The sequence below is a fragment of the Zootoca vivipara genome, chromosome 1 (assembly GCF_963506605.1).
Source record: "Zootoca vivipara chromosome 1, rZooViv1.1, whole genome shotgun sequence".
Lineage (NCBI taxonomy): Eukaryota > Metazoa > Chordata > Lepidosauria > Squamata > Lacertidae > Zootoca > Zootoca vivipara.
In genome coordinates, this window is record NC_083276.1 from 84,188,953 (window position 1) to 84,213,744 (window position 24,792).

At 48.3% G+C, this 24,792-nt stretch overlaps 1 protein-coding gene across 2 annotated transcripts in view; it reads right to left on the minus strand.

Annotated features, from left to right (window-relative positions):
* ASIC4 (acid sensing ion channel subunit family member 4) overlaps window positions 1-24,270 on the minus strand; it is a 90,652-nt gene extending 66,382 nt beyond the window's left edge. For both annotated transcript variants that reach the window (XM_060277950.1, XM_035126707.2), the window contains exon 1: window positions 23,694-24,270. In XM_060277950.1, coding sequence (XP_060133933.1) covers window positions 23,694-24,269 — 576 coding nt within the window. In that variant the 5' untranslated portion in view covers window position 24,270. The remainder of the gene's footprint in view (window positions 1-23,693) is intronic.
* Window positions 24,271-24,792: the final 522 nt, after the last annotated feature.

Here is a 24,792-nt window from a genome sequence, read left to right on the forward strand (position 1 = left end):
TGTAATCGTAGGACCAGCTCTCAGATGCGTTTAGGAGCATTCTGAAAGGCATCCACAACAAAATCCCTTTAAAGAGCCCCACTCATCTCACCAATATTGTCTAGAACAGATGTGAGGAACATGTGGTCCTCCAGGTGTTACTGTGCTACAACTCACATCATCCCTGAGCACTGGCCATGCTGGGCGTTGGAGTCCATCAGCAGCTGGAGGGCCCCTTTTTCCTCTCCACTCCTGCATAATAAAATGTTGTTTGCACTGAAGTTACAATGGTGATTACCATAGCTGTGTGGATGACACATACGTAGGCGCATAATGCTTAAGCACTGGCTGGTGTTCCCAGACACATACATAATCCATGTTGCAGTGGAAAGGTCAATGTGCCCACAGCAATCATGTTTCCCCCCTCATATGGACAGCTGCCCTAAGATCCCTAGGTTTTGGAATGCCATTTGCAGGCCGATGCTGGCAGAAGGGATGCAATACACTTCAGACATGCTGGTTTCCAAGTTACACCCACTGACAAAGGTTCAGACTGTCTTCCTCGGAGATTGAGGCCTGCTCAAAATGTACTAGCTGGCTTTAGTACACCAATTAAAAATGTGTGTTTGCACCATGAATTGCAGTTATGAGGGCTTTTAGTCACACGTCTTCAATTTTGCACATTATTTGCAAATTGTGGAGATGTGGATTCTACACACACACACACACAATTTTGACAAATGTGCACTTGCTGTATTTGTGCATAGGTGAAGGGGTCATTTGCATCACTTCTAAACACACTAACTCCTTCCACTCTACCATGATGGTACACATACACACTCACCTTTCTGAGCACAATCACAGAATTGACTTGAGTAGTGTGTGTCAGTGTCTGTGTGTGTGTTAGGATGGGGTTTGTGCAGAAGCAGCTGGGCGCGTTATCAGGCCAGAGTTAATTAAGGCCATGTCAGGCGATAAGAGAACAGGATGTCGGAGCAGGAACTAGGCAAGCAGAGGGGGAAGGGGGGCTCTGGGCTGAGGGAGGAGGCAATGGTGCCGAGCTGAACTCTCCTAGGGAAACATCCTTGCAATGCTCAGCGCTGAGAGATACGATCGGCACCAGCAGCACCAGAGTGATGGAGAGTCTCCCAGACAACAGAGCAAGTGCACGGCCTTGCTGCTGTCAGGGCCAGCGCGGAGCACAATGTACATCACTGAGGGGGTCACATACAAGCATAAAACTATCCAGTGAGAAATGGGGACGATGGAGGGTTAGGAAGCCAGGACCTTTGCTTTTGCCCCAGGTGTACCTGCATCTCATGGGAAACAGCCCCCCATCTTCAGTTCTGCTCCTATTTTAAGCACTGGCCAGGAGAAAGTGGGCCTTTTGCCATGTGAATCTGTGGTTCTCCAACTTGGGCAGGGGAAGAAGAGATACACTGAACTTTCTCCACATTCCCCTTAGTTCTCTCCATGCCTAGCACTAGGAAGGGGTTAGCGCATAGCTTTGGTCCTATCTGGGGAGATGGCCCTACTCACAAACTGTCCCCACAAGGCTGCAAGCAGATGACCTCCAACTTGATCTCTCTGCATGTGAACAGCCCCCTCAGTCCAGGCCTTAACCTCCAACTGCCTCTCTGATATTTCTGCCTGGATGATTCATTGTCATCTCAAACTCAATATTCCCAAGAGAGAATGTCCTATATAACAACTATTTGCATTATTAGTGTACATGAAAACAATGCACAGAAAATGGGACAACAAAACAATAAAATTTATCATGAAACTGCTCACTACCTTAAAATGTATGCTGGAACAAGAATGTATTACCCATGCTCCTGAAGTTCAGCAATGAGGGTGCCTGTCTACTCTCAGGTAGGAGTGAGTTCCACTGGTTTGGGCCGACTACACGGAATGCACAGCTTCTAGCAGTTATGAGCCATGCCTCTGAGTTAGTCTTTCCACAGAATAAAAAAAATCCTTCAGTAGCACCTTAAAGACCAACTAAGTTTTTATTTTGGTATGAGCTTTCGTGTGCATGCGCTCTTGATCATTTTGGATGCCCCTTCCCACCCATTTATAATTAGTTTATAAAGGTTGCAAAAACATAACATGCATTCCTGCACACACAGATAAGCAGTGCATATATGTATGCAGACATGGAGCAACACTGTGCACAAACACCCCACAAGAGCCTCAGATTTTATTTCAATAAGCAAGGAAGCTTCTATCTAGCCTGTATGACAGTGGATGTAAGTTTGAAAGTGTGTGTGCACTGCCTAGTGACATTTCAGGAGCCAAAAGGGACGGAGAAAGACCTTCATTTGACAAAGGGATCATCTGCCATATTACTTGCCCCCCCCCCCGCCCGCACAGCCAGCAGAAAAAGAATTATTCCAAAGAAACAGCTACAGATTTGTCTTAATTTGTATAATGCCCCAAACCCCTGCCCGGTTATGATCCCAATCTCACCCTAGCTTGCAGCCCATGTGGGTTCTGGGTACTGCATGGACATGATCTCCCCATGGCACTGCGGACAAATGCTTAGTGGCGTTGCTGGATAGATAGTTAAGGCCAAAGATTGGGCTCTTTTGGAGTGCTCCTCCACCCACATCCTCATTCCCCCGTCCTCAGTCTCCAAGGGCAGTGGAGCCTCTGCAGAGTCCAATCAGCATTTTGCTGGAGAGACAGAAAATACAAAAGAGTCTTTGCAAATAATTAGTGAGTGTAATTGTAGCTGATCTTTGATTAATGAAGAGAGATTCTCACCGCCTTAGGAGTCCCGGACGCCGTGCACAAGAGTGTGTGTGTGTGGGGGAGAGATGGAGGGGGCAAGAGGCCGCCACATGCAGCCTTAATTGTTCTGTTTGGAGATTATTTATCACCCTTGCGCTCCCTGCACAACAGAGCTGGCTATTAGTAGCTCCCAGGCTGTGGACAGACAGGCAAATGGGGAGGAAGGGTGGAGGGGAGAGAGCAGGGAGTCAGGGGCCATGGTGGGGCACAACCACTGCAAAGCTGCTGTCACAGCAGGGATGCTTCCTTTGCTGAGGCTACTTTGACAGCATCCGTGGCCTGGAGAGCCTAGGATGGAGAGGGGATAATGAGCAGTTGCATCAATCAGGGCCCCATTCACATCACTTTGCTGCCACCCCTCTCTCCCAAGGGCACTGGCAGCTGTTGAAATGGGCCTTACCTTTAGTCACAGGGGTCACAAGCCATACTTAGCTTGAAGCTGGTGGACATTCTTCCCATACACCTCTCTGCAGTCCCTCTGCATCACATGCCTCCCCATTCCAATGCGATGGGACTGGGAAAGAAGTGCTGAGCTCACTCCGCCTGTCTCCCAGACATACGGTAGGCTTAGCCCTACGGTAGAAGCTGTTTAGGATTGTAAATCAAGGATTCCTCATCACACACCTAGTCACTTCTTTGAAGACAAGTAGGATTAGCTCCTCTTTTCATATCAGAACACAGTGCATTCCCACCTATCTGGCACTAACCACCACCACTTGTCCACACTTGGCATGTCCTGGATATGGGAAATAGAAAAGCTGGAGCTAGGGTTGCCATATTTTGAAAAGCAAAAAAGAGGACCCCTTGGCCGACTTCTACCTTTAACTATGGATCGCTATGACCACCCATGAAAAAGAGGGCGTGTCCTGGAAAAAAAGGACGTACGGCAACCCTAATTCCACTATCTATCCCCTTCCCTTGTCAACCCCTGAAAATAAGCTGAGCTAAACTTCCCTAATTGTGCAAGACAAAAAGCCTCTAAAAGTGTCTTCACAGGCACGCTTGGTAGGGATGTGGGGGAGGGCCTTCTCGGTGGCTACTCCCAGGCTTTGGAACTCCCTTCCTAGAGAAACTAGACTGGCTCCCTGCTTGTTGACCTTCTGCTGGCAAGTGAAGACTTTTTTTTATTCCAGCAGGCTTTGAGAACTGACTGCTTTTAAGGAAAGGACTCCTAATAGTGTTTGGTGGGGGTCCCCCCCCGCCCCAATCTGCGTTTTAGTAAATAGTTTTTTAATGTTGTTTCAGTTTCAAAGATAATTTAATTATTTTTTAACAAGAACATTTAATATGTTTTAACTAAGTGCATTTTATGTGCATTTGTTAGAATTTTCGTGAGTCACCTTGAGTCCCAGTTTTGGGGGAAAGGTGGGGAAGAGAAGAGAAGAGAAGAGAAGAGAAGAGAAGAGAAGAGAAGAGAAGAGATGCCAAGCCAAGCCAAGCCAAGCCAAGCCAAGCCGGGGATTTTCCCCCTAACATGAAAAACTAGTTCCAGTTTAGGGAATGTGGCCTTCATCATAGTTGCAAAAACTGGAATCCTTCTGTGAATTCCAGAGCTCTCCCATCTGCAAAGTGGTACAGAGGTCAGTAATATCAGTTGCAATGACTGAGCTAGGACTGCACCAAGGCACACAAGAAGAGTGTTACTCCAGTAACATAGTGCCCCCCTCCCCAATGCTATGTAAGACTATGCAAGGCAACTAGTGTGGCACCAGCAACAGTTACTCGTAGGGTGTGCAGAACCACTAACAGAGAAAAGAAGGCAAAAAGGGGATGTGGAAGATCCCAAGTGAAGTTTTTTTTGGGGGGGGGAGAGAAAACAGATAAGAAGATGGGTACAAGAGAAGCAATTTTCTTGGACGTTCTCTAGACAAGTACTGAAACTGGAGGCTTTTAAGAAAATTAAGTAGCTGGGTGAGATAAGATCAGGGCTCCTTTTCATAGATGAGCAACTGATTACAAGATAAGACACAAAGGGCAAGGATTTTCATCCTGGAGAGAAGTAAACAATGGAGTGTTCAATAGTGCCGTAACTGAGAAAAAAGTATGGGCATTTAAGCAGAGGGTTGGGCAGGGTTGGGAGATGCCTGCAGTTGATACTCAATACCATTTAAGTCTAAAGCAGGCTACTGGGAGGATTTCCCAAAGGATCCCATAAAATTGGGAAAAGGTACTATGAAATGGGAGATTAAATTTAATACCAGCAAGTGCAAAGTGAAGCATCCTGGGAAAAGCAACCCTTATTTTTGGGCTAAGAGTTATGATGGGCTCAGTGTAAGGTTGCTCCCACTGAGGAAAGAGATTTAAGGGAGTCCTTGTGGCTAGCTCCCGGAAAACATCAGATCAATGGGCTGCAGTTGTCAAAAAGCAGCCGAGATGTTAGGAGCAATTATGAAAGGGATAAAAAAAGAATAATACAGGAAAAAAGCTTCAGCACTTTTATATAAGCCAACGGCATGTGCATACAAGGGTTGCCCATGCACAGTTTTGGCAACCCCTTACCTACAAAAATAGGAGGAAAGAAAGGTAGGAAGAAAAGACACAGCAGAACTGGAAAAGATTCAGCCCACAGACAGGCTGAATCAAAACAGCCAGGGGAGGCAACATTTCCATACCGCAGAAGATGCAATAATAATATTAGGACATCAAATTATAAAGGAGACAAAGACAGAGGATGAAACTGCTACAAGATAATTAACAGAGGAGACAAAGTAGGGAAAGGAGTACCTTGAAGTGGAACAAGTTTGGCAAGGCTTTGATCTTTCAGACACAATGAGGAAGGAGCAGCTAAGTACCCTTTAGCACACATCAATCAGGAATAATAGAAGAAGTCAAGAGAGGGATGGAGGTGTCACAATGTGTCCCAGTGACCCAGGGAAGGAAGCACTTTGGCATTTTCAAGATCCACCAGGTTTCTGAATTTTAGTGCCAAGACATGCATTGTAAAAATATTCAATACAAGGTGTATAATTTCTAGAAGAGCAGCAGTGTTAATAGGTGCCAGCTCATAGGGGCTGAGGCCCCCAAACATACAATATTTCTCCCCAAACATACAATATTTGAGGTGCCCCCTCAGTTGATGGGCATTGTTCCTGCAAGAAAGCACCAGGAATACAGCTGCCGCCCAGCACTCGCTCACACTATTCAGCTTTTCTCCCCCTCCGACCCACTGGAGCTCTGTTGGGGCTAAGGGAAGACTGGGCATGAACCAAGGGAGCTGGATGCACTGGCTCTCAGTCACAGCTCTTGTAAACACTGGGTTTAATTGTTTGGGTGTTTTTTTTTTTTAGTATGTTGTTTTAATGAGCTGCCTGTTTGAAATGCTGTTTGCACTTCTAAAGTTTTAAGCTGTGTATTTATATTGTGTATATGTTGTATACATTTTGAGGTGGGGCCTCTCACACAAGCACGTGCAGAATAGCCATTGGCTGGCTGGCCAGTTGGGAAAAGGAGGCAGTTGCTCTCTGTTGACACCTTGCAGGGCTACAAGAAGGTAGTTTCCGTGATGGCTATTGCTGCTGCTGCATAACACCTGTCTCCATCTCCCTTCCTCTCCTCAGCCCTAAACATCGGACTTTCCGCATCTGCCAACCCTGAGGGAGACCTCTGCATGTGTCCTGCCACCAGTGGGAAGTGGAGAGCGAGGGCTGCGTCCTCCTCCTCCTCCTGGCACATGGCAGAGGCTGAGGGTGAGAGAGTAGCCACTGGCCACAGTGCTCGCCTCCACCCTCTGGCTCCTCCCAAAACACAACACGTCGTGCGTCACACGTGACATCATGCGTGTGACGTCGGGCCCCGCCATCTTTGGCGCAAGTTGGCACCTCTGGCAGTGCTAGTCTTTAAGATGTCCTAAGACTCTCACTACATATTTATTAATTATATAAAATATTTCTTAGCCTGCTCTTCATCACCACAGGCAATCCCAGAATGGGGTACAAGACTTAAGATAATATATATATATACGGTATATATAGTAAGGACATACAATAAACAACATCAGATGTAGGAAGTGTAATCCTGAGTGGGCAATCACATGTATCTTCCAATTTGGATTGTTTTGTGCAACTGTAGTCCATAAGAGCTTTTGTCTTGTGTCCTCAATGTGACGCTTGTGGGGAGTATGGCATCCTGATACACACACCCCATCAGTGCCCACCAAAGCTCCTTGCCCCTCCCAATCTTTAGTCAGTATTCAACTAAGGAACTCTATCAGTGGGAACCCTGCATGTGGTAAGCTGCAATGCTTGCACAGATAGAGCATTCATCACTGCGCGGCACAATTCCACCCGTTCTATTTTAAATTGAGACTTGTTTATTTATTTGAGTTGCTGCTGTTGGGTGTGTGTCCCTGTTTTTTCCATTTGTAATTTATTTGTTCTGGGGTGTGTGTAGCTCTTCTGCCTGGTTGTTTTGTGAGGTACTCTGAGCATTGTCAGTTTCTCTACTATGAAATTAGTATTTAGTGGTGCATGTGTCTGTTTCTTAGATCTCCAAATGTGTCCCAAGCCCAGAAAGATTGCCCCCAGCTTATGCCATAATAAATGCAAATCTTCTAGGTGCCACAATATTTTTTATAATTTTCATAATTCCTGAGATGATCGTAATCAGTTTTCATTTAATTTTTATTCTATTTGAGCAAGAACTCCATTAATCCCAAGAGCCTACACACCTCCCAGATGGTCTAACCAAGCAATGAGATTCCCCCTCTATGTTTTCCATTGCTGTGAAATACTTTGTACAATACAAAAGGCAGCAAGCTATGAGACGATGTCGGCGGCAGTCTTAAAGGAAACAAAAGGCAAGAATTTTCACACACATTTAACTTTAAAAATAAAGAAATCATTCAACCCTATAACCACAAACAAACAAACACACAAACAAACAAACTGTGAAGCTCACTTGAGAAGTGAATAACAATTTAAAAACCCAGTGAATGAGTTCCAATTGATACAACACATTCACAGGACAACTAACATTACTGACAAATCTGAAGAAGTGTGCATGCACACAAAAGCTCATACAAATGACAAACTTAGTTGGTCTCTAAGGTGCTCTAAGGACGCGGGTGGCGCTGTGGGTTAAACCACTGAGTCTAGAGCTTGCCGATCAGAAGGTCGGCGGTTCGAATCCCCGTGACGGCATGAGCTCCCGCTGCTCGGTCCCAGCTCCTGCCAACCTAGCAGTTCGAAAGGACGTCAAAGTGCAAGTAGATAAATAGGTACCGCTACAGTGGGAGGGTAAATGGTGTTTCTGTGTGCTGCTCTGGTCTGCCAGAAGCAGCTTTGTCATGCTGGCCACATGACCTGGAAGCTGTACACTGGCTCCCTCGGCCAATAACGTGAGGTGAGTGCGCCACAACTCCAGAGTGGGTCACGACTGGACCTAATGGTCAGGGGTCCCTTTACTTTTAAGGTGCTACTGGAAGGAATTTTTTTATTTTGTTTCGATTACTGACAAATGACAGAGATTGTTTTTAGGGAGGGAAGGGACAGAGAGAGGGCAGGGATTTGCTCAGGAAGCTTTGATGAGCAACACGGGAATGTCAAGGCTGGACACTGTTGCAGATGGGACACCTGCTTGAACAGACATGGATCTAAAAGTGATTTTGTTTCTACATATTTTATTATTATTATTGTTTTTGCAGTATGGGCTCATATCCCTCGCAACTTCCATTCCCATCAGCGCTGTGCAGCTCTTCAGCCATGAAAGCCAAGCCATTCACATGCTGGACGGGTCACTGAGTTGCTGTTCAGTTCATTAGGGGATCAGATGAGGTGGGAATTACAGGTCAAAGCTGGGGAGCTGGGACAACAATCTCCTTCCCTATCAGACCAGACTTCTTAATGCAACAAGGTCAAATCCCACACTCATTCTGCATAGGTGGGAGAACCTGGGTGGAACTGGAGCAACGTCCCTGCCCCTTCACTGGTGAGTTTGCTCCACCTTGCTGTTTCCCTTCACCTCGCCTTCTCAGTTCCTTCCAGGAAAGGCTCACATTTAACATAGAGCTTCCAACGGTTTCCACAGCCCTGTTCCCCATCCGTGCCCTGCACACAAATGCTCACTGGAGTAAAGTGCGTAACATGTACAAAAGTAAACCTGATTTGCATAATCACATTGCCTCGTCCCCTCCTTTGAGCAGGTAGGATCACAAGAAGTGGGGAGGGGAGAGGGGGGGGGGAAGAGAGAGAGATCATGAGAAAATTTGTGTGGTGTTGTGGCTAGAATTTTGGATTACAACTGGGGAGATCCAGATTAAAATCCCCACTTAGCCATGAAGCTTACTAGGTGACCTTAGGGCAGTCATTCACACACACCCCTCTCAGCATAGTGTTCTTGGGAAGATAAACTGGGGGTGAGAATGACCACGTATTATTCTGAGCTCTTTGTAGGAAAGGTGATATAAAAATGTAATAAATAAATGCATATGTATAACGGGGCATTGCCTGAAGGCAGACACATGATCGCACCACTCAGCAGCTAACAACAAATAAAAATCGAACATTAATTTTTTTAAAAATTCTCTCTCTCTCTCTCTCTCTCTCTCTCTCTCTCTCTCTCTCTCACACACACACACACACACACACACACAGAGAGAGAGAGAGAGAGAGAGAGAGAGAGAGAGAGAGAGAGAGAGAGAGAGAGAGAGAATTTTTAATGTTTGATTTTCATTTGTTGTTAGCTGCTGAGTGGTGCGTAGGCACCGAAAGGGCAGGACAGAAATTTCCGTATAAATAAATAACGATAATACCTCTCTATCTCATGCCCTCTTTGTTCAGTATTTGCAACATATAAAGCTTCCTTCAGCTGACTGTAAATGTCACAATCAGGTCATGGAGACACAAAACCATTACTCTGATTCTTGGAGCTGTCTGTATTGCTTCTCTAATCGGTGTTCGAGGGGCAACGTGTTAAAAAAGCCTCCCCTAGCAGCCTGTGGCCAGGCTCCAGGTATTCATAGAATCATAGAATTACAGGACTGTAGAGTTGGAAGGAACCATAAGGGTCATCTAGTTTAACCCCCTGAAATACAGTAATGTTCTGCCCAGTGTGCGCCTTGAACCCATAACCCTCAGCCCCAGCCAGCATGGTCAATGGCCTGGAATCATGAGAACTGTAGGGCACTGGGTTGGGAAAGGCTGTTAAACATATGCACAAATTGCTGCTGGACCTTTTGTTTCCTGGGTACACCCAAGCTGTTGTCCTTTCACAAGACATGATTGCCATTAGGGCCCTGTGAACATGTAGGAACGTGTTGTGTGCGTGCGCTTCTTCCTCTACTGCCCTCCACTGCAGAGGCACTAAATATGGGCTGCGAAAGAGGCAGAGACTCTTAGAGCCCAACACAAGCTCAATGCAGAACAGCAAGGGGGAAATCCAGGCTCCCTCCCTCTCTCATTTGCTAGGCCTTACTTGACCTTTTGGCCCTTTGTTATCTCAGTGCTGCACGCATGTTGGGAGTCTCAGGCGGTCTGCGGTTTAGAAAGGGGGAAACACAGTTTTAAACAATTATTGTTTTTTCCACCTGACTGGCTGCAAACTTGTTAATTTCCCCCCTTTAATGTGTGAAAGCGGAGACGGCAGCTGCATGGAAATGAGTCGCCCTCTTATCCCCAGGCCCTGGCTGGCGTTCAGAGTACGCCGGCCTCTAGCGCAATCAGGGCCTTCTATAAATAAAGCCCAATATCTCATCAATGGCAGAGCAGCCGTGCTTTATAGAGTCGTCTGACATAAAACCGTCCCTCTTTACGGCCCTCAAACCATTTGCGTCATTTAGCGCAGCTCTGTAAACCTTCTGTTCTCCACGCTAAACCGTGTGGAGTGCCTAATGGCAGAGGCACTGCCACACAAACCCTGTTCCAGGGAGCTCGGGAACCCCCGGCGCGTAAATATGGTCGCCTCCCACACATCGACGACTGGTGGCACCTGGCACCAGAATATACCCTGACTGTACTGCCAGGAAACCCCCGAGCCCAAAGATTCAGCCCACAGTTGCAGCTGGGAACATCTGGCACAAATCCAATCCAATACAGATACACTCTCAGAGAACATCTCTCAATGCCCATTCTTCCCCACCCCAAAAAAGTGACACGCAGGCTACTCACTCCTCTCTCCGTCAGGTCATAACTCTGTAAATCCCCTTCCATTTCCCTATTTCTTCTTCACTGTCTCGGCATCTATGAGAGTCTGCGACAGCTTCGTACGTTTATTGCCCTCACACAGTCTGCTAAAAACAACAACGGTGGTTCTGTGCAATGGTGGAAGAGGGATGGCTGCTCACACAACTCCTACCGGGCCATTTCCTATGGCTGCTTTTGAGGTGTAATAGTCACAAAAAATCGCCGGTTTTTTTTGAAGTGTGGATTGTAAGCTGCAGATTGCTACTCCTCCTGCAGAACAGGAGATCAACCCTTAGAGCAAATGGGGAACTCGTGGCCTTCCAAAGGTAGTTGGCCCTAGACACCACTGGTCACTGGCCAAGGATGATGGGAGCTGGAGTCCAGTAACTTCTGAAGGGCCACAGGTTCCCCACCCTTGACTAAAGGGACCTTTTCAGTGGTGACGCTACCCTAGAGAGAGGCCTGCCTGGGGCTTACAATGACATCTTTTCAGCACTAAACACCTTTTTCTCCACCCAAGCTTTCTAACACATATTTTAAAAGATTTTGTATTCTGCACCTAAATTTTAACTTAAACCTGGTATTAATTATATTAAGGTGTGCCCACCGCATCCCAATACAACGAGCACCTCTTTTATTTGGGGTACATACCGGTAATGGTATGATTATTATCCTAGCTATTGAATAAGTCCCATCAGTCCATTTTGGATTTAGAGGCAGATCAATGAGGTGATACAAAATCATGTACCACTCCTCTACCACAAGACAAGAGCAGGGAACAACAGCTCTTCACAAATACTTCTCCTGACATATATGCAAGGCATCATATGCAAGACACCAATATGGGCATGCATATCCCATATGCAAGACACCAATATGGGCATGCATATCCCAACACAACACTGGTCCCTGACAAAGGGGCCTTTTATATATTCTAGCAGGCTTTACTCAACAGTGCTATGATAAAGTTTGAAAGCCTTACACCACATGTCTGGGGTCAAATGTAGGTTACTCTCATTCTGGGCAGTCAATGATCAGGCAGGAAGGATTTGTGTGACTGATGCCGAGTCCTTAAATGTTGATTGCCATTCTTACTTTAAACCAGGGATAGGAAACCCAGTTGTTGTTGCATACAACTCCCAGCATCCCTGACTATTGGTCATGCTGGCTGGCTGGGACTGAAGGGTGTTTGAGGGCCACAAGTGGAAATGCGAGTTGCTCACCACCACTGCTTTAAAACCAAAAGGGAATTTGAGTAATATTCCAAACTACAGAGATACAACTTCATCTTAGTCTACCACAGCCAGTGAAGCCTAACTCTATGGCATGGTTCAAACCACAGCCCTCCCTTCCTTTCCGTCCATCAGAGATCAAACCTTGGTTTCCAATCCTGGACTGCAGGACAAGTGCAAATGGGATTTGGATGAAAGGACAACTGTGACATGACACAAACCAGAAAGGGAAGGAACCCTGAAGGGGAGGGGGGAGAAGTGAATGTGCAAACTCCAGAATACTTCAAAGTCATGGTTGAGTTTTACACTACCAGGATAACCAAGAAAACCAACCACGGAAACACACTTTATTCCATGCAAGGAAACACAGTTCCATGTGGATACCGTACTCCACCTCACCTCTAACATCTCCACCTCACCTCTAACATTCCATGTGGATACCGTACTCCACCTCACCTAACATCTAGTGATGCCTCTCTTGCATGAAACAACCACGACCACAGGCAAAGCTTTCATATCGCTGACTTGACATTGCCTCAAGACACTATATCCTTCAACGGAGGCAGTTCACACATTTAGTTGTAAGGATGCGTGAATCAACCCTTTCAGCTTACAGTTTATGAAAGTGAAGGGTGGGTGGGAATTTATGGCTGGAGGTGTTGTAGGATTCTGCCCCATCTAAGCTCTTCCAGGTCTGGTCAGCCTGATGAGGATGCACACAATTCTTTCTTCAATCAAGTTGGCAGCTCCGGAGCGACTAATCCCCATATGGCAGAGACAGGCCCCTCGGGCATGCTCAGGGCACTTGCCACTGTGTCTTTCTGAGCAGGAAGGAAAAGCGGGGGAGGGAAGCATGTAGTGGAGCTGTAGACTTTCCAGAGCCACAGTGTTTGGCATGGCCTCTATCTCAAAGGGACCATGACCTCCCTCCTTTTTTAAAATAAAAAAATAAAAAATCCTAAGGCTTTGTTTAGTAGGCTATCACTTTGCTATATAGCAGGCTATTCTGTTTTATTTGGAATACGCTATCTAATTCATCTGATGATGAATTCAGTGTAACTTGAAAGCTTGCCTACTGCTACACCAACAAAGCTTGGCATTTTCTTTCTTTTTTTAAAGCAGATCTTGCCTTAATATTTATCACTATTATCAGAGAGCAAGACTGCAACAACTGTCCATCCTTTTCTGGCATTTGCCGTGTGCTAGCTGACAAAGGAGGAGATGCAAGGACAGTGTCTCTGTGTCCTGGAGCCCTGACCTCGAAAAGCACCCAGCTGCCAGGAAAAACAGAGCAGTTATGCACTCCTCTGGCAGCTTGAAAGAGACTCCGTCTGTGTGAGAATCCAGTGTCTGTGAGCAAGCATGCTGCTCCGTTAAAGAAAGATCAGGCTTGTAAGTGATCCAGAGAGAGATCTGGGGGTATTTATGTTGCTCCAAGGCCACTCTTGGTTCCACAAAGCATTTATTTGGGCTGAAAGAGCCCAGCAGGAACACTTCTCTCAATGTATAAAGATGATGGCTCCTAGAGGCATTTTCCAGACTTGCTAGGATTGTTGTTTTATGGGAATAGCAGGGCTTGAGAGAGGGAGGGGTTTTTCAAAGCAGACAGGGAGCACACTTGTGGCCCTTCTCTCTATCTCCTAGGGCAAAGGAAAGGATGGGTGAGTGGAAGTACCATAAATGGAAGACCATCCGGAAAGAATTGCAGGAAAGAGATTCCTCAGCCCAGAAGCCCTAAGCCAATTCCTTGGTTCACTAAGAACCCAGAGGATGGAGCCTGATGATATCCCTGTAGGAAGCCCAACACTATCTCTACAGGCAACAGAAAAAATCCCAGAGCGGGAACAGTTAAGACTTCAACAAAGAAAAGCCTCTAAAGGATTCTGAGCAGTTTATACCACTTGCAGGGGGCAAGTCCCAAAGTATATTTTCCATCAGAGAGGGATCTTGCTGCAGATTAGCAGGGATCAAGCAAGGGATCTTCTCAGAGCTGTCCCAGGCTCAGCCGCTTTCTGGTCACATGCTCCTTTTGGCTGCTATGTCCTCCCTTCTTATCTTTTGTCCCCTGTAACTGAAGGAGTTGCTTGCCCACAGAAATGGAAACTATGCTCCAGTCTCAAAGCCACAGTGAGGAAAGCAGAGTCAGTGGCACAAGGCTCCAAAACCAGAGGGTTAGGTTGTTCCTTGGCACCAGTGGATAGGCAGACCCAGGCGCATACATACAGCTGCTGCCCTCATGTGCTGAGCGGGAAGAGTGGCTTGAAGGATGCTCCTTGGGCCCAGCGCTCATGCATACCCTGACAGTATTACAGACAGGCTTATTAAGTGTGTAATATTAAATTAACCCAGATAAGAGCGTAAGAGCTTTTAAAGTCAATTCATTAAATATAATTATGAAGATAGCTTTTTTATGCGTGGCAGCAATCTGATCTCAATCACGGCGATGGTGCCGAGCCTCCTGGCCCCCACAGCGTCTCTGCTCCCAACTGCAACTGCTCTTGGGCTGTGCCACCATTCCCAGGCAAGCGAAGTCGCTCTACACTGATACCCTCCACAAGCCCTGCTGTTAGCGGAGTGGGGTGTCAGTAGCATATACTGACCACACCAGGCCCTCCTATCTGAACCAGGGTTGCTGTCGGCCTCCCTTAATATTCACGGGCTGCTTGCTCCCTTTCTGACTCAAGTCCACCTGATACTCCATTCTTGCTATCCCAGGCTTGACTTTCTCCAATTGTGGCTGACTTCTTATTCATTCTGGGATGAAATCTGAAGCAGATGGGGGAGAGACAATGAGCAATGCTATCTTATCTCTCTTGGTGGGTGGGTAGGGATAAAGACTTGGATTCCTGCCCAAAGGGCCTACTTTGACTCATCATACACACACCCTGGATGAAGAATGCCCCTGCATTTCCATCTAACTGCTTCCTTCCCTCTCACTGCCCTCCTCTCCACCCCCACAGGAGTTAATGAGGCTTTCCACTCTCCCAAGGCTGCTTGCGCTCCTGCCCCAGTTAATTAACTGCTCCTGGGAAACAATTAATATCTGTCAGGAGATGTGGGGTCCATGCCAGCCACTCTGCCAAGTTTTCGCTCAGCAGCGATTGGGGGGACAGAACAGGGGAGCCCAGCCAGTCCCATACACCTTGAAGGTCAGACTCTAGAGACAGCTCTCTGCCCTGCAGATAGCATGCTTTTGCTGATGCTAAACTGGAAGTGGGGGGTGGGGGTGGGGTACCAGCCAGGCTTGGTCAAGGATATCATATCTCTTCAGTGGGCCCAGCAAAGCCTTGAGGATGTTGTGACACTCAGCCTCTGCCTATTGCCCATGGCAACCGGTTCTCTTGCAGGTCCAGAAAGAGGCATAGGTTCTCAGCCAATTGTAGCAGCAAACACAACTAGTTAGGTTGCCCTTTGCCTTGTGATATGTGCAGTGCAGACTATGGAAGCAACCAAAGAGTGGGAGAGTCACCCTCTGGCTTCCCGGCATCCAAATCCATCTAACCAAAGGAAGCCCAAAATGATGGTAATGATCATTAATTTATTAATTGTCTTCTATACAACCATCTTAAGGCAATGCACAATAAAAACTGTTTAAAGCAGTTAAAATCATGCAAAAAAAGAAATAAAACCCGTCAGGGAATACATTTAAAACAAAACTGACACCATACAGAAATAAAGACTGATGGCAAAAAAAACCCTTTATCCGGTTGGGAAAGCTGTTGGAACAAAAATGTCCTCCATTGTTTCCAGAAAGTGAAGAGACTGGGTGCCTGTTGTATCTCAACAGGAGTGCTATTCCACAGAACAAGGGCAGTCCCATTAAATTACGCTTATGTAGCACAGATGGGGGCTTTGCATCCAACCAAAGACTACTCCAGGTATACTGGATCCTGACAAAATGGACGTGTCTATTCCTGTCCAAGTGACTTACACTGAGAGTCATATACAGTACAATGTTCGTATTTTAGGGCTTGTTTGCCCAAGAGGTATAGGTAAGGTTTGAAGATGCTCTGTTAGCTGGTCTTACCGCAAGTCAAGAAGAGGTTTGGATTGCCAGGTTCTCCTGGGCGGAGCCTGAACCAAGAGCTGATGGCAGGGATGGAGGAACCTGCAGCCCTCTAGATGTTGTTGGGCTCCAACTCCCATCAGTCCTTGCCAGCATGGCCATTGATCAGGGATTATGGGAACTGGAGTCTAGCAATATCAGGAGAATGACAGGTTCATCATCTCTGGCTGGAGTACCTTCACAATGAGTCTGCTTGTGCTAGGGACATGCAAAAGAACTTCTGGGTTGGCAGGACGGAGAAAGCATCACTCAAGCCAAAGAGACGCCAAAATTGGGGGACATTGTATCTGCAGAAGGTATGCTTTCTGCAATTTGTAGAGTCACAAAAAGGGCCAAATCTTCCAGGGCAGACTCAGAGCAGCAAACATACCCTGCCAAGAAAGTAGCTTTGCACAGAACCAGAATTGATCAGTTGAATGGAGAAAGGGGTGCAGAGGCCTAAAAGCTGCATCGGCTCCTGGGACTGGTTACTTATTCAGATGCTTTGGACACAAATTCCCTCTCATTGCTGGTTGCTTATTAGCATTTTCCAGCCTGCGGGCAGCTCTGATGGATGGAGCACAGCATCGGCCTCCTCTCACTGCAGAGCCAAGGCCAACAACCCTTCTGCGGCTACAGCTCCACTCTGATCCCTTCCGCTGCCCCTTTCCCCCATGTCAGAGCAGCTAACGGCTTTGGAACAGAAAAGTTACACAGCCTCCAAATCCCAGGAACAGGGATGGGTGGCCTCTCCTTCTCTTCCATGTTGCAAAGTAGCAGAGCATGTGGGTTAACAGATTGGTGTGGCCTTGGGAAAACCCCACAACAGGTAGAGGGATTTGGCTTAGGAGGTAAAACTAGAATGGGGTAGGAATCGTGGGGAGTCTACTTGTATACACGTCATTATATTGCCAAAGAACAGCACACAAATGTGACCATCACTTACTGACTGTACAGTCAATATGACTTGTTTGTGTGAATGAAGTCATCGTAGAAGACGGACCTTGCATATCACACAGGGCTGAATGAATTGTTTCCAGGCAAGAGACTTCACATGTTCTGAGTATCACCGAGGACTGAACAATCAATGATGTACATTTACATGCGTGAACAAGCTCAGAGATGTACAAATGACCTTATGGGTGTTCAAAATAAAATTGTTTATTCCATTCCATTATGGAAGAGGTACATTCCCATCTTCTCACCTTAGAGCAACAGGGTGACTCACAAATCATTGGTTCTAAAATCCACATGGATTTCCAGGCAGTTTATGGGCCCCAATATGAGCACAAGCAATGAAGAGTCCTGTGGCATGCTGAAGACATATTGTGGCATAAGAAGCTTTTGTGGTCTGCCTATAGCACCCTTCATCAGATGTGTGCTTTGCTCCATGCCACTGATGAAGCAGATATTGTGCTGCAACAAATTTGTTAAGTCTGTAAAGCGACATTTATCATTTTTGCTACAACACCTCAAACACAGCGAGCCTTCAGGAATATGTCAGCATTAGCACAAGACAAGATGGTGACCTTGAACCAGTCACTCTCTTGCAACCTAACCTACATCACAGGGTTGCCGTGAGGATAAATTGGGTTGGGAAGACTAGGAGAACCATCTATGTTGCCATGAGCTCCTTGGAAGGAAGGAGGAATGCATAATAGAGAAGCAAATCCACAGCTCAGTGATAGAACATCTGCTTTGCATTCAGAAGGTCTCAGGTTCAATCTCCAGCAACTCCATATGGGGTTGGGAGAGTCTCCTTGCTTGGAATCCCAGAGAGCTGCTGCCAATCAGTGTAGGCAATACTGAGTTAGATACAAGATACAATACTGACTTGGTACAAGACTGCTTCCTATGTTGCTAAGCAAACATCAAATTGGATGGGATATGGAGATGTCATCTGCAACAGATGCAGACACTACTCTGTGCCAGCTTTGGGGCTAGCAAGGGAACTCTAGAGAAGAGGCAGTGCAGCCAGCATGACAAAGCACAGTGTGGCAATGATAGCTCCTTAAGCCATCAGAGGACAGTACATTTGCTAATGATGCAATCTGCAATGGGGGTGAAGAGAAAGAGATGGTGGAGAGGCAAGAGGGCTCAAGAAAGGAAGGATGGCCCCTGTGTGCAGAGGCAGCTCCCAGCCCTACCTTTTCCCTCTGCAAGACGCCAAAATGCATGGGTTGCCAACAGGTCCCCCCAAAGCTCCACTCCAAATGCATGACACAGGCCACATAAAGCCAACTGCTTGTTTAAAAAAGCAGAACTTGCCTCTGCCCACTCTTACATCCTTTTGGGATTTGTTCCCTCCTCAGGCAGACCCATGTCCTTTCTGCTGGCAGGAAGCAGTCCATCCCCTCTTTCTCCCCCTCTGCCACCTACCTCCCAACTACAAGCCACCGACACTAGCGGAACTGCTTGGGACTGCCTGCAGCCTCCTTTTCTCACTTCTCTCCATTGTGCGGGCTGGGGTTAGGGAAATGGATTGCGAGGCTGCCTCTGAACAGTGGTGGCCGGGGAGCTGCACCAATGGGGAGGCAGGAGGTGGCAGGTGGAGGGGGAGGCGGCGCAGGGAACTCATTTACCCAGAGTAAAAATAGGCTGGAAAATGTGACATTTATTAAGTACGATTGTGGAGGAAAGGTCATCGCCAGCCCCAGCACCGAGACGGGGTGCCACTGATTATACAGCTGGGGAACGAGGCGGCAAAGCCAGGCTGAGCAACAGCAATTTGGGGGAGGGTGTGTGTGTGTGTGTGTGTGTGAGAGAGAGAGAGAGAGAGAGAGAGAGAGAGAGAGAGAGAGAGAGGAAGAAAGAAAGAAAGAAAGAAAGAAAGAAAGAAAGAAAGAAAGAAAGAAAGAGAGAGAGAGAGAGAGAGAGAGAACACACACATGTGTTCTTTTGTACTTTGAGGCCACAGTCCACCAGGCAGGGATCCCTGCTGTGTAAAGACAGGGATGCCTTAGGATCAATATCTGCCTACAATCTCTGACCCTGGGCTCATTCTCACCTCTAAACGCCCTGAGTTCCAGGCAAGGAACCACTTTGGAGAAGCTGAAGCAAAGCAGTTTAGTGGAGGAAGTACCCTCACATCCACAAAGCCATCTGAAAATGTAGACCTGCATGAAAGTCCTCTCTTAGGCAGCACTTTTAAATCAGGATCACAGCCCTTTCTGCTCTCCCTGTGGTATCTCATCCACACATCGTCCTCCTGTAATTCTTGGGATGATTTGCAAGACACAACTGCAGCATTTTTACTGTCTGCACACCCACGTCACCTTTCCCTCCACAAACACATACACACACACTACTCCAATCTCCCTACCGGTGGCTACAGCTCAGAGACTCTGCTATTCCCATGGAGAGTTGCCTTCCAAATGCCCCACAAATTCCCCAGGACTGAAGAAAAGAGACTTGATCTGATGGGAAATAGAAACAACCAATACTTAGGAACCTTCCCCAGAATGCTTCCCCCTCCCCACAAAAAAAGGATGGTAAGATTGGCAGCAAGGGATTTAAAATAATAAGAAATAGAGGAGGAGGAGGAGGAGGAGGAGGAGGAGGAGGAGGAGGAGGAGAAGAAGAAGAAGAAGAAGAAGAAGAAGAAGAAGAAGAAGAAGAAGAAGAAGAAGAAGAAGAAGAAGAAGAAGAAGACCACCTTTGACATCGATTCCAATTTTTTAGAAATGCATTAGCCTCCCCTCCAAGTGCTGGAAGAGGAACCCCTGCAGAGCAGGTGCCAGCTGGGTAATTGTTCTTCTGAGTGTGCACACTGGTGTGCCTGAGCATATCCCCCTCCTGTGGATCTGCACAAGCTTCCATTGCCCCCCCTGTCCTCACAGAGCAAAGCCCCTCCCAATCACTTCCTTCTGCCCTCCCTTCATAACCGCACCTCTTATCCTTGAAAAGCTCTTTGCACCTTGCACTCCTTTACATAAACATATGCGGGAAAGGGCCCAAAATTTTAGGGCCAGCATTGATGGGAAGCTGCAGACCACCTGCCCTGTAAATAGGGGGCTGTCCCTGGCAGCCCTAGGATAGGACCCCCTCTGCTTATGGACAATGGAGTCCAGATCCACTCGTAACAGCCAAGGTAGGGCAAACTGAGCCACAAAGCGTCAGGTCCAGCACAAGTGGCTGGTTAGGGGGGCTTCTACTGCAGCCTGATGACTAGTGCCGAAGGAGTTAACTGCCCATCCCATTTTTGCCCAGAGGCAAGTGCCGATGACCCCTCCACGCCCCCTCCCCCTGTGCAGACACTGGGGAAGGAGAGGGCCTGGAGCAGAACATGCCAATCCCTGCCTCCCACCCACCCTGCTCAGCTGGTGCAAGGGAAGGACACAAGGCTGCTGGGGAATCTCCTGCCCAGCAGAGGACAAAGAGCCAATTGATTTTCTCTGCACAATTCAAGCGATGGAAGGGGGGGGCTGTTCTTGAGCCGAAGGTGCAGGGTTCACACACACACATTCAGCGGCCATCACTGCAGGCAAGGTGGTGGAGGAGAAAGACGTTCCCTGTGTGCATAGCCCACTCACCAAGGCAAGTCCTCCCAACTACCCACCCAGCTCCAACAGAGCAGAGGGTGCCCAGGAGTTGGGGCCGATGCGGGGAGAGGCTCGCTGCTGCGGCTCAGCAAACAACCCACCAAGATTTACTACGCTTGCCGGGCTTTACTGCACACGAGATGCTTACGCTGGGGAATCTTCCCGGCGGCCCCTTAATTTGCCGTCCCATAAAGAATGTGGATTTGTGACGCTAAATAGAGGGAGATCATTTACCGAGCGCGGCTCTTACTTACAGAATCTTTAAAGGGGATTCATCATGCGATGCAACGACGCGAGCGGCAGGCAGCTCAGCAGCCCGAGAGAGAGCAGCCACAGCGAGGGTAGGCGCTGGTGGCAGCTCCTTCCAAAAGAGAACTGTGACTATGTTTGCCTCCTCAGGGGCCCTCTGAACCACACGGTCACTTAGTCCCTAATTTCTACACACCCACCCCACCCCACAAACGCCCCATTTCCCTTCGTTTTTGTGGATTCCTCAGAATCCAGAGCTGCAACTGCTGAAACTGGTTAAAAGCAGAGATCAGGACTATCCCAAGCTACTAACAAAACCAGCCCCAAAGTGAATATTTAGGTCCTGTTCCCCCACCCCGCTGCCCTTCAAGTGTGCTGCCCCCAAGGGGCCATCGCAGGATATCCCTCCTGAAACCACACGCATCAAAGCAATGACTTTGGCACTGGGTACCCACTGGAGGGGCATCCCCCATCTATCAATATTCCCCACTCTTGCAGGAAAACCTGCTTCCTTGCATAATGGGCCACCACTGCCTGCATTTCTGTGTACTGGGCCAGAATTTAGCATGCTGGAGGGGGGAATTCCCCGAAGCTTCCATTTAACAATAAAAAAGCAAGTTTCTAGCCCTCGAAGAGACAAAAATCTTGTTTGAAAATGTGGGCAATTTCTAGTGAAATTCTGGGGTCCATGACAACTTATGTGGGAGAATTGTGACTGGGTTTTCCAACATTTATTTATTTGCATTTGTTTGCTTGCTTCCTTGATTTTTTACTAAAATGCAGTCACAGGGGACTGCCAGTTCCTTCAGCAGTGGGAAGGGAAGGGGGGTGCTTAACCCTTCCTTGCTGCATCATTTTTTTGCTGAAAAATCCTTTCTTCCTGAACTGCTGTTTGTCCTGCATTTTTCCTTAATGGAGCAAACAGCAGGTGTGGATCAAGAAAACAACATAGGGAAGGGGAATATTAAACACCCCCATCCTGCTGCTCCAAAGAAAAGCCCTCTGTAGCTACATTCCAGTAAGGGCAGCAGCAAAAAGGTTACAAAGTCAAGAGGTGTGCAGTGGTACTTAGAGCAGGATTTCCAGGGGTTACAGCTTCATTTGTCCAATATTTACAGACTGCAGAATATTCTCAGTGTTGATTTTGAGCAAAAAAAAAATTTGAACTGTGAGTGCAGCACAGACCCTTGTAACTTAGAGAGTCTCTTGCATTCTGACACAGCCTGCAAGGGGTTCATGCGACTAAGGACAGCAGACAACCCCTGTCAACTGTGGGGCAGGTTTCGCATAGGGCCCAGGGGAGGTGTGGTGTGCTCCTGGGTCCTGAGCCGTGTGTTTCCTCTGGGTCTGCCATACCAGACATGCACCCCTATAGCAGTGTTTGGGACAAGAAAGTACATCTGTGGCAGGCCCTGGCAAGGAAGGTGGTCTTTAGATCCACTTGGCGTGCGTGCTCATGCATGGCCCTGGCTTCTCTCTTCTCAGCCTCACCTTCTAAGCTTCTCCCTGCCCTGCACCACCCTCCCCTCCCCTCCCACCCGCCCCTCCGCACAGAGTGATCAGAAGGCGAAGCAGCCTCCAATGTCCGCAGGAGAGAAGCAGCTCATTTCCAGAGTCATTATGGTCTGAAAAGGGTCCCATCAGGTATTCCGCCCGCTCAGCACATTTATTTCCCCAAACCACAGCGGGGATTTGTGATTTTCAGACTCAATATTAGAGCAAGCGCGGGGCCAGCTCATTCCACCCGGCGGGAAGCCTCCCTGATAGTGCAGGCACAGCCATGCCAGCAAAAGTGCCATGAAGAGGAAGGTGGAGTGGTTGCTGTGCCACCCTGACTGGGGCCGTGACAGTGCCACCATAGGCACCAAGCTGGGGGCACAGTCTGCTTGGAACTGGGGAAAGAATGGCATCTCTGAGGATACAGAAGACAAAATCTTGGAACCACCAAGTGTAGCCAGCACTGCCCAGGGAGCTCCCATCTTCTCCAAGCACCTGGAGAGCTTGTGGCAAGCATGCGGGAACCTGCAAACCCCCAGAGACTGTTGGGCTCCAGCTCCCCTCCACCCCAGCCAGCTGGGCCAATGGTCAGGGATGATGGGAGTCCAACACCTGGAGGGCCACAGGTTCCCCATCCCTGACTTACAGCTTCCCTCATATAACTTACTGGGTTATCCCCTCCTCCTCGTCTCATGCTACTCTAGCAAGATAAAAAGAATTGCCCAGACCAGAAGTGGGCATTTCCTTTAGTGCCCGATCTGCTTATCTCCATGCCTCTTTTTCCCTCATATGTCTTACATACAGCTGTATTCCCTGCCTGCATGTTACCTGACGCACCTGGTGTCTCATCACCCATGCTCTAGAGCTGTTCATGGGCCACAAAATCTGCTCTTTAGGGAAGGACCACAGCTCACTGTCAGTCGTGGCAGAGCATCTGCTTTGCACACAAAAGGTCCCACATCCAATCTCAGCCATCTCCAGGTAGGGCTGGAAAAGACTTCCTCTCTGAAACTCTGGAGAGCCGCTGCCTGTCAGTGTAGACAATACTAAGCTAGGCAGACCAAGTGTCTCAACTGGATATAAGGCAGTTTCCTATATTATTGTACTTTCTCCCACAGCGAAACTTGAGGCGCAAACTCAACCTAAGCATAAACATGGGTACCAGCAATGCATTCATTCCAACCAGTGTTTGACGGAAGGGCCTAGAGAGCGCAGGAAAGGCACAATGAGTACTCACCACCGTGAAGTTTCCCGCAGAGCAGTTCTCACCGCTGAAGCTGCAGTTCTTGAGCATGTCCTCAAGCTGGTGCCCAGTGCGGTTGACAATATCGGCCATGTCAGGGTCGGGGTAGAGCAGGTCAGAGGCCTTGTGTCCATCACGGTCCTTGGGCGGCAGCCCAGTCATGTTGGCCAGGTGGAAGATGTCGGCGTCGGTAAGGGCCGAGTGGCGGAAGCGGTTGATGTTGCAGATGGTCACAGCTGGGAATATCATCTTCTGGGTCGCCTCCTCGTCCAGGGTGGTGACGTGCGGGTGCTCCAGGTAGAAGAGCGCTGACCGGGCCGCCTGGTACAGGAAGAAGGCCAGGGAGGCGACAAATGCGAGCGCCCAGAGAGCCTGGCGGACCCCCAGCTGCCCTGGGCGGCAAATGTGGCCCAGGCCGTGCAGGGTGCTGGCCCCGGCAAAGGCGGCCAGGTCACGGTGGTGTGGCTGGCTGGGCTCCTCTAGCAAGCTCTCCTTGTCCCCTTCCTCTTTCGCCGCCTGCTTCTCATCCTCCTCTGCAAATTTGATTTTGCAGACAATCTCAATCGGCATCTGTGCTGAGGCACCAGGCAGCACGCTACCCCCCCAGTGAGGGGAGGCAGCGGGAGCCTGGGGTGCCCGGCACCGGCCGCTCTCCCTTGGCTGCTGCAGGACGCCCCTAAATTAGTAAACCCAGCTGAGGAGGTGAAGCAGGACCGGGGAGCCTGGCCCAGCCTCTTGGGAGCTCCCGGACGGAGGGCTCTGCCTCTGTGCCTTGTCTCACTAGTGATCTCCTTGTGCTTCCGTCCGCTTATCTGCACAAGCCCAGCTGTCAGATCTGCCCGCCGCTGCCGCCGCTCCCTGTACCGCTGTGTGTGCCGCTGCCGCTCCTCTGCACACCCGGTTAAGACCCCACCAGATACAGGCAGCATTTAGGCATCGTGTGCTAATAAAATCCAGGGGATACTTAATAATTCAAGGCATGTCAACATTATTTCATCCTCAAATAAAAAAAAAAAAGAGGGAGAAGGAGGGAGGAAGAAGCGGGGGAAGCTCGCGAAAGACAGGCAAGCGGCAAGGAGGAAGGAAGGAAGGA